Source organism: Solea solea, chromosome 9, assembly GCF_958295425.1.
Source record: "Solea solea chromosome 9, fSolSol10.1, whole genome shotgun sequence".
NCBI lineage: Eukaryota > Metazoa > Chordata > Actinopteri > Pleuronectiformes > Soleidae > Solea > Solea solea.
This window is the reverse complement of record NC_081142.1, coordinates 26,520,982-26,530,981: the sequence shown is the minus strand read 5'-3', so window position 1 is coordinate 26,530,981 and position 10,000 is coordinate 26,520,982. Positions and strand designations below refer to the sequence as shown.

General features: G+C 42.1%; 2 protein-coding genes across 3 annotated transcripts in view; both read right to left on the bottom strand.

The window, feature by feature from the left end:
• Window positions 1–4,793, bottom strand: part of cc2d2a (coiled-coil and C2 domain containing 2A) — a 20,204-nt gene extending 15,411 nt beyond the window's left edge. The window contains exons 1-6 of the mRNA XM_058638627.1: window positions 4,767–4,793; window positions 4,476–4,546; window positions 4,265–4,346; window positions 4,071–4,127; window positions 460–531; window positions 1–375 (exon numbers count right to left, since the gene is read on the bottom strand). The exon at window positions 1–375 is cut by the window's left edge and continues 55 nt beyond it. Of these exons, the coding sequence (XP_058494610.1) occupies window positions 1–375; window positions 460–531; window positions 4,071–4,127; window positions 4,265–4,346; window positions 4,476–4,546; window positions 4,767–4,793 (684 nt within the window). The remainder of the gene's footprint in view (window positions 376–459; window positions 532–4,070; window positions 4,128–4,264; window positions 4,347–4,475; window positions 4,547–4,766) is intronic.
• Window positions 4,794–4,870: 77 nt separating this feature from the next.
• LOC131465178 (complement C1q tumor necrosis factor-related protein 7) overlaps window positions 4,871–10,000 on the bottom strand; it is a 6,600-nt gene continuing 1,470 nt past the window's right edge. The window contains exons 2-4 of one of the 2 annotated variants that reach the window (XM_058637570.1): window positions 8,611–8,811; window positions 8,017–8,253; window positions 4,871–6,402 (exon numbers count right to left, since the gene is read on the bottom strand). In XM_058637570.1, coding sequence (XP_058493553.1) covers window positions 5,774–6,402; window positions 8,017–8,253; window positions 8,611–8,629 — 885 coding nt within the window. In that variant the 5' untranslated portion in view covers window positions 8,630–8,811 and the 3' untranslated portion in view covers window positions 4,871–5,773. The remainder of the gene's footprint in view (window positions 6,403–8,016; window positions 8,254–8,610; window positions 8,812–10,000) is intronic. The other variant, XM_058637571.1, reaches the window with a different exon arrangement.

Sequence of the window (10,000 nt, the reverse complement as noted above, 5' to 3'; positions counted from 1 at the left end):
CGATCCCCTCTCAGCTGATCTGCTTTCAGACGATCCCTTCTCAGCTGATCTGCTCTCAGACGATCCCCTCTCAGTCGATCCCTTCTCAGCTGATCTGCTGTGAGCTGATCTGCTGTCAGCTGATCCCTTCTCAGACGATCCCTTCACAGCTGATCTGCTGTCAGCTGATCCCTTCTCAGACGATCCCTTCTCAGCTGATCTGCTGTCAGCTGATCTGCACTCAGATGATCCCTTCTCAGCTGATCTGCTGTCAGCTGATCTGCACTCAGACGATCCCCTCACAGCTGATCGCTCCTCAGCGTCACTGTGGAGCTGTCTGGTGGAAATCTCCTCCACATCATCCTGAGACTCCTGGACTGAAGACCGCTCAAGCAGCTGATAATCCCCAAGAAACAGAGCAGGGATTAGAGGTGATGGAAGGTTTCAGATGATGCCATAATGACAAACAGAAACAAATACCCTTATCTTCCTCTTCTCTCTCTGAGCCTGGATTCTTCGTTTCAGTGTCTCTCCTGGATCTTCATCCTCCTGCTTTAGCACATGAAAACTGTGACAAACAGCAACAACTCAAACAACATCTACTGCTAATTAGCACACGCAAGCTGAGAGAGTTGTTTGTCAGCTCCAGTCCACGACTCAGACCCGAGTCAGAACCCAGTCCTGATTGTCAGGGCTTGTCTAGACTCTAACTCTTTAGTGGATTAGACTCTGACTCTTTAGTGGATTAGACTCTGACTCTTTAGTGGTTTAGACTCGAATCAGACTCTTTAGTGGATTAGACTCAGACTCTTTAGTGGATTAGACTCTGACTCTTTAGTGGATTAGAGTCTGACTCTTTAGCGGTTTAGACTCGACTCAGACTCTTTAGTGGATTAGACTCTGACTCTTTAGTGGATTAGAGTCTGACTCTTTAGTGGATTAGAGTCTGACTCTTTAGCGGTTTAGACTCGACTCAGACTCTTTAGTGGATTAGACTCTGACTCTAGTGGATTAGAGTCTGACTCTTTAGTGGATTAGAGTCTGCCTCTTTAGTGGATTAGAGTCTGCCTCTTTAGCGGTTTAGACTCTGACTCTTTAGTGGATTAGACTCTGAATCTTTAATCAAGAGAATCAAGAAGTTTTTATTGTGGACATAATGAAATTTTTGCAGAAATCTGACTCATTAGTGGATTAGACTCTGACTCTTTAGGGGATTAGACTCTGAATCTTAAATCAAGAGAATCAAGAAGTTTTTATTGTCATTATGAGGACATAATGACCGTTTTGCAGAAATCTGACTCATTAGTGGAGTAGACTCTGACTCTTTAGGGGATTAGACTCTGACTCTTAAATGGATTAGACTCTGACTCTTTAGTGGTTTAGACTCTGACTCTTTAGTGGATTAGACTCTGACTGTTTAGTGGATTAGACTCTGACTCTTTAGAGGATTAGACTCTGATTCTTTAGTGGATTAGACTCGACTCTGACTCTTTAGTGGTTTAGACTCTGACTCTTTAGTGGATTAGACTCTGACTGTTTAGTGGATTAGACTCTGACTCTTTAGTGGATTAGACTCTGATTCTTTAGTGGATTAGACTCGACTCTGACTCTTTAGTGGATTAGACTCTGATTCTTTAATCAAGAGAATCAAGAAGTTTTTATTGTCATTATGAGGACATAATGAAATTTTTGCAGAAATCTGACTCATTAGTGGATTAGACTCTGACCCTTTAGGGGATTAGACTATTTAGTGGATTAGACTCTGAATCTTAAATCAAGGGAATCAAGAAGTTTTTATTGTCATTATGAGGACATAATGCCATTTTTGCAGAAATCTGACTCATTAGTGGAGTAGACTCTGACTCTTTAGTGGATTAGACTCTGACTCGTAAGTGGATTAGACTCTGACTGTTTAGCGGTTTAGACTCTGACTGTTTAGCGGTTTAGACTCTGACTGTTTAGTGGATTAGACTCTGACTCTTTAGTGGATTAGACTCTGAATCTTTAGTGGTTTAGACTCGACTCTGACTCTTTAGTGGATTAGACTCTGACTCTTTAGTGGATTAGACTCGACTCTGACTCTTTGGTGGATTAGACTCTGACTCTTTAGTGGATTAGACTCTGACTGTTTAGTGGATTAGACTCTGACTCTTTAGTGGTTTAGACTCGACTCTGACTCTTTAGTGGATTAGACTCGACTCTGACTCTTTAGTGGATTAGACTCTGAATCTTTAATCAAGAGAATCAAGAAGTTTTTATTGTCATTATGAGGACATAATGAAATTTTTGCAGAAATCTGACTCATTAGTGGAGTAGACTCTGACTCTTTAGTGGATTAGACTCTGACTCTTAAGTGGATTAGACTCTGACTGTTTAGCGGTTTAGACTCTGACTGTTTAGTGGATTAGACTCTGACTATTTAGTGGATTAGACTCTGAATCTTAAATCAAGAGAATCAAGAAGTTTTTATTGTCATTATGAGGACATAATGACATTTTTGCAGAAATCTGACTCATTAGTGGAGTAGACTCTGACTCTTTAGTGGATTAGACTCTGACTCTTAAATGGATTAGACTCTGACTGTTTAGCGGTTTAGACTCTGACTGTTTAGCGGTTTAGACTCTGACTCTTTAGTGGATTAGACTCTGAATCTTTAGTGGTTTAGACTCGACTCTGACTCTTTAGTGGATTAGACTCTGACTCTTTAGTGGATTAGACTCGACTCTGACTCTTTGGTGGATTAGACTCTGACTCTTTAGTGGATTAGACTCTGACTCTTTAGTGGATTAGACTCTGAATCTTTAGTGGTTTAGACTCGACTCTGACTCTTTAGTGGATTAGACTCTGACTCTTTAGTGGATTAGACTCGACTCTGACTCTTTGGTGGATTAGACTCTGACTCTTTAGTGGATTAGACTCTGACTGTTTAGTGGTTTAGACTCGACTCTGACTCTTTAGTGGATTAGACTCTGAATCTTTAATCAAGAGAATCAAGAAGTTTTTATTGTCATTATGAGGACATAATGAAATTTTTGCAGAAATCTGACTCATTAGTGGAGTAGACTCTGACTCTTTAGTGGATTAGACTCTGACTCTTAAGTGGATTAGACTCTGACTGTTTAGCGGTTTAGACTCTGACTGTTTAGCGGTTTAGACTCTGACTGTTTAGCGGTTTAGACTCTGACTGTTTAGTGGATTAGACTCTGATTCTTTAGTGGATTAGACTCGACTCTGACTCTTTAGTGGATTAGACTTGACTCTGACTCTTTAGTGGATTAGACTCTTACTCTTTAGTGATTTAGACTCTGACTCTTTAGTGGTTTAGACTCTGACTCTTTAGTGGTTTAGACTCTGAATCTTTAGTGGTTTAGACGCTGACTCTTTAGTAGATTAGACTCTTACTCTTTAGTGGATTAGACTCTGAATCTTTAGTGGTTTAGACTCTGACTCTTTAAGAGTTACTTGAACTCGACCACTGATGAATCAAGACTCTCTTAGCGACTTTGACTCCAACAACACTGGTGACTCTTTTAATATAATACTAATAAAATACTCAAACTTAAATCTGAAGAGTTGACTCTGACTCTTTTTGATGACACATACGTGACCACTGAGGAGTCAAGACTCAACTCCATCTCTAACACTGGGCACTCTTTTTAGAGACTCAGACTCAACTCTGACTCTTTTTGATTGATTCAAACTTGACAACTGTGAAGTCAAGACTTAACTTACTCAGACTGACTCTAAAGACTCTGACTTTGACTCTAAAGACTCAACTCTTGACTCTTTTTAGAGACTTCGTCTTAAGCATTGGGGACTTAACTATCACTTTTATAGAGACTCCAACTTTACTCTGACTCTTTTTCCGTGATTAGAGTGAAACTCTTATTTTAGTTACTCAGACTTGACTTTGACTCTTTTTAAAGGCTTCATTTAAACACTGGGGACTTGACTGAGATTCAAGGTTTAGTGATTAGTCTTCAAAGCTGTGTGGTTAGGGGGGGGTGCAGCCAGCCAGCCCCACACACACACACACACACAGTAGAGGGGGGGCTGCAACCTACAAACTACAGCACCAAACACACACCGACCTCCTTAATCGCGGTTCGTCGTTTCTCTTCACTCGATTTGGTCGACGTAACCAGAGCCTATCGAGTATAATGACAGGAGCTAAAAGCGTTAGCAGCTTCATGTGTATGTGTATGTGTGTGTCTCATGTAGAGACTTGACGGCTAACTTGACACTTGTAACATCATTTATTCACGTTAACAGTCGTAAACGTCACCTGCTCGTCGTCCTCGTCTTTGCTCTTTGCCAGTGTCTCTTGTAAAGCGCGTCTTTTCTGCCGCAGTTTCTCTCGAACGCCGCTGAAACACAAGACGTGGTTGTGTTGAAGCTGAGCTAGCATTAGCTTAGCGTATAAAGCGGTGATTTATTTGTTTTTTTAAGCCACTTTCGAGTCGTTTAATGAGGGGAACATGGGCGGGGACATGTACCTTGCCGACGCCAGTGTGACGCTGGTGGTCGCTGTGACGCCTGGAGTTTGGAAAATCCTGACTTTGATCGACTTTTATCCACATTAGCGGGACAGTCTCTCAGCGTCGCCGCCGCTGCTTAGTAACGAGAGATAAACTACGTCTCAACCGAACCCGCGTGAAATCAACCAAACATGAACCCGCTCTCAATAAACGACAAAGAAGACCCGCCTTCCCCTGCCTCTGATTGGCTTATCATGATTTACCTCCGTATTTGTATCCAATCACCAGTCTGCATGTCAAACCCTGAACCAATCTGAAGCAGAGGAGGCGGGACATTGTTTAAACTTTATTGAGAGGACAATTTGGACACAAAAAAGTAGAATTTTCAGTAAAAAATACACTGCCTGGCCACATGGATTTAACTAAGCAAATAGGTAAGGGGTTGCTGCAGTTGGTCAGGTCTAGGTTCAGCAACATCATGTGCCCTTAGAATGAGGTCAGCTGACTACCTGAATATAATGAATGACCAGATTATTCCATCAATGCATTTTTTTCTTCCCTGATGACATGGGCATATTCCAAGATGACAATGCCAGGATTCATCAGGCTCAAATTGTGAAAGTGGTTCAGGGAGCATGAGACATCATTTTCACCACAGAGTCCAGACCTTAACCCTATTGAGAATCTTTGGGATGTGCTGGAGAAGGCTTTGCTCAGTGGCCCCACTCTCCCATCATCAATACAAGATCTTGGTGAAAAATCAATGCAACACTGGACGGAAATAAATCTTGTGACATTGCAGTAGCTTATGGAAACAATGTCACAGTGAATGAGTGAGTAATCACAGCTAAAGGCGCTCCAACCATGTGACCTTTTTTTTTAGGTGGCAACATCTGCGATTAAACTTTGAATAAACATTTTGTCTCCAATCTTTTAAAAATATACCAAAAATCACACACACACACACACACACACACAACTTCAAGCTTCATTAACACATTACAAACATTTGAGGTTTCACCAAATACATCTACGTTTATCTTTGTGTCACAGGTTTTAGTATTGTTGTGTTGTTGTGTTGTGAAAAACAACAAAAACAAAACTACTAAAACAAAACCATCCAAACCAAACTCAAGTATGATTGTTTAAAGGAATAGTTCAGGTTGTTTTATCCCCCACATCTCCATTTAAATATGTTGTTTTCAGATTTTAAAAACATAAATGGGATGTGGCTGAAGTGTAGTAACAATCAGCAGTTAAAAGTGATTTGTCTGATAAGGGTCTGGGACCAACAATAAAAGAAGCAGTTCCTGGTTCTACACATAATCCTCGGCCAGTATGTCAAAGTAGTTGGTGTCAGCGTAGAGGAGGAAGCCGGAGAACAAGCTGTCGGCCCAGCCGGGGTCGGCAAATAAACCGTTCTGGTCGCTGTAGAAGATCTCCAGCCACACCTCGTCTTCTGGGTTCAGGTACATCACCGTGGAGCCTGACGCCACGTCGTGATTTCCCGTGTTGCCGTCGAAGGTTTTGACGCGATACTGGCCGTTCTGCACCAGAGCGATTGCCAGGTGTTTGTTGGCCAGTGTAATGTCATATGAGAAGTAGTAAACACCCGGGTACGCGCAGATAAACTTGCCCGTCTGTGGGTTGTAGTGTCCACCGTCGTCAAAGAGGACCTTGTTGAACCTGATGGGGGTGTTTTCTGCCGGGTAGCTGCTGGTGATTCCCACAGAGAAGGCGGATTTGGGCAGAAGGCTGCCACATCTGCACACTCCCCCACTGCCACGTGGGCCTCGCTGACCCTTGTTCCCTTTCTGTCCTTCATGCCCCAAAGGACCGGGAGGGCCCATGTCTCCGTCCTCTCCTGTGGGGCCTCGTTTCCCGGCGGGCCCGCGGTCGCCTCGCTCTCCGATCTTTCCTGTGGGGCCGACTCTGCCCTTCACCCCTGAAGAAAGACAGCAGAGTCTGTCAGACACATTCACACAGAAGCACAACACTGTCCTGTTTGTTCCTCATAAAATCTATGTCAGCCAAAGTCTGCAGTATCTGAAGAACACACGTTAAAATCACTGGTTTTCTCTCTGGACTTTGGTGTGGGAGAGTGAGTGCTTTACAAAGTGACACAAACTTCAATGGGAAGTGGCAAAAAAGTGTTTTTCATTGTTTTTACTGTGAGCCTGTTTACATCTCAGGCTGGTTCTCAGCATTAGGGGGCGCTCACAGCACCTGGAAAACCTGGAATATCCCTTTCACAATTTCATAAATTTCTGACTATGATCAAGACACTTATTCATGTTCAATCAAGTTCTCAGCGTCTCTATGATCACTTCCTTCCTTCAAAATAAAAGTGTATCATCTGCAAAAGTAGTAAACATGACAACTGATTTAATTTAATCTCAGTTTGAAGAGTTCCTGTGCTGCACTGGTCTAAAAATAAAATATTTCCATGTTTAGAGTTTTTTAGAGCACAGCGGCCTGCAGTAAACATCCTGCAGTGAACGCTGCTGCTGAATGTGTGCTGTCATGTTCAGGTGAAGGCATGTGTGTATGTGTGGGTGTGTGTGGGTGGGTGTCTGAATTCCTGTTTCCACACACAGTGGAAAATAAAAGGTGTGTGTGTGTGTGTGTGTAAAATGAAAGGCAGGTGTGACTTTTATTGATTTATCGCTGACAGATTTATCTCAGATCAGACTGCAGAGATGGTATCAGTGCTGCTTTTTTACTGATGGATGATGGAGACACAAATATCTTTGCAATGAAACGTCAACTTATCCAGAGGCTTTTAAAGGAACCCATATAATGGAACTCATTCAACAAAACCACTTTATTATACTTGGATGCTCTGTAATTATGGAGCTTTTGGAAATACAACTTTCCCTCATAGATCTTTGTCTCTTCCTGTTGTCAAAGAGTTTAAGAAATGTCTTCATCCCCCAAAAAAACACCAAAATAAAAAACCTCTAAACCCTGTGCAAGGACAAGATTGTTCTTCTTCTTATTTTCCATGTTTTATATCTGATAAAAATAAAGTGCAACACTCTGGTTGATGGTGGAAACAAATATTCACTCTAACACAGCGACTTCTAGAATTTGCTTAAATATTGCAGCATACATGTGATATTTACACAAAATGTATGTAAGGTTTTTATTTTTATATTTCACCTAATACCCAAATCTGCATGTTCTAACCGCTAACCACCGAGCATGTGGCCCACTATGCAGACTAGATCTTGGTAAATCTGGTCTGAGTCCATGATTTACCAAACGCTAACTACTAAATCATCGCTCCTTCTTCTCCTCGCTGTGAGTTTCACGTTTCATCTCCTCTATCCTCCTGCCAGAGGGCATTACCTTAGTTGTGTGACATCAGCTACTGAGCTCTAAAATGATGAGTGTATAAAATATGATGTATGATGAAGCCAGAGGGAAGGAAACTGGGTGAAACCAACACCAACACTGATTTAATCAGTGATCTGAAATGTGATTTATCTGAGTGATTTATTGCTGGGTACAAATAACCTGATGCTGAATCTGTTCAGGTTTTTTTTATATATTATACCTGTGTCTCCCTTCTCTCCCTTTTCACCCTTCCTGCCATCTCTGCCATCTCTTCCCGGGATACCCACATTCCCATCCGCTCCCGGGGGTCCGCTGGGACCGAGTTTACCGGGCAGACCCGGCGACCCGGGGACGCTGCAGATCAAGCGCGGCGCTCCTTTCAGCTTGGTCTCAAACAGTTGTCCCCACACACAGTGGCACAGACAGACGCCCGCCATCAACGTCCACATCCTCAGATCTGTGGAGACAACGGCACTGTGACAGTTTACACATGCGTCCTGAACTGAATTCAATAAATCACAATAAATATGAACCCTCAGCAGCTATTTCTATTTCTTCAGCAGCTTTATCCATCGTCAGAACACGTTCACGTCTTTATCTCAGTGTTAAACTGAAGTTTGTAAAGCACTCACTCTCCCACACCAAAGTCCAGAGAGAAAATCAGTGCTTTTAGCTGCTGGTCCTCTGCTGCCTCGTGTGATCACTTTGGATCAACAACTCCTGAAAATCACTCATTTTCTCTGTGGACTTTGGTGTGGGAGCGTGAGTGCTTTACAAACTTCAGTTTAACACTGAGATAAAGACGTGAACGTACTCTGAGAACAAGCCTCCATTTTCTCAGGCCGGTTCTCAGCAGCAGGGGGCGCTCACAGCGTCGGGACAGAAACAACAGCGATCAGTGAATCACGTTAGCTTGGCGTGTTGATGATGTTCGGATGCCAGATCTTTCCTCTCCGTCTTCTCTGTTTCTTTACTAAAACATTCCTCAGTCATGACCTCACACACAGCACAGTTCCTGTGAGTGTGAGCGCACACACACACACACACACACACACACACACACACACACACATCACAGAGTTGTGTCACACAAAGACAAACAGAAGATACCGTTTACTGACAGACGTTTCAACATCATCGTCATCATCTAGAAACATCTGGACTCCTGTTTGTGCCGCGACTCCAGCTTCACACCTTTATAACAATGATTATTAACTCTTCTTCTTTCTTACTAAACATCGCTTTCATCAAAAATACTTGTATTTCGTAATATTTGTACAAATTCATGAGAAACAGCAGAACTGAATCAGGCTTTTATCACAAATTTTAAACGTTCTTTAATTAATCAACCACTAAATTACTATCAATGCATTCATATCTGTAGTTTATTGGGGGTGTCGTCATTAACTAACATTTGTCACAGTTTTACAAACAAGACCTGATTTGGAGAAAAGAATCAAAGTATAAAAACATGTTTACCGAATTTCGTGAATGTGCGATAATTGTGTTGGTCATGGTGAATTTGGACAGGTGGCGCCGCACTTATTGGCCCCTCCCACATTAAATTTTTAACGCACATTCCCCGAACCTTTTTCAGACGTAAATTTACACCAGGATTGATGCGGTCACAAAAATCTGTGAGTTCTGGGGTATGGGAAAGGCCTCAAAAATGCGATTCATTTGGGGGAATAATAATAATAATAATAATAATAATAATAATAATCCTTCCAGTTTCAATAGGGTTCTTGCAACCTTGTTGCTCGAACCCTAATAAATAATAAACGTTGAATTCTGCTTTTATATAAACACACTATTTTCAACTTTGAAAACAATGTAGGGCGCCATCTAGTAGTTAACACGTGTAACTGCAGGGGGCTAAGAAAGGCGACGGCTATAGCTACGAAACTGGGAGTGATGACGCCTTCCGAGTTCATCACGTTCCAGTTCCAGAGAAGTCGGAAACACAAATGTATCTCGGGCTAACATCGCTCTACGCTGTGTTTCTGCTCACACAAACATTGTAGCAACACGAACGACTGATTTACTGTGAAACACAAACACGACAGAAGTCAAAGTAGCAGTGTTGAAATGCTATGGCTGCTCTGACAGTGCTAACACTGTTCTATATTTGTAACGGTGTAATTCCTCATAGACACTCGTTTTTCTTGTTCTCGGAGTTTTTCTACGTTAAACATGAAGCTCAG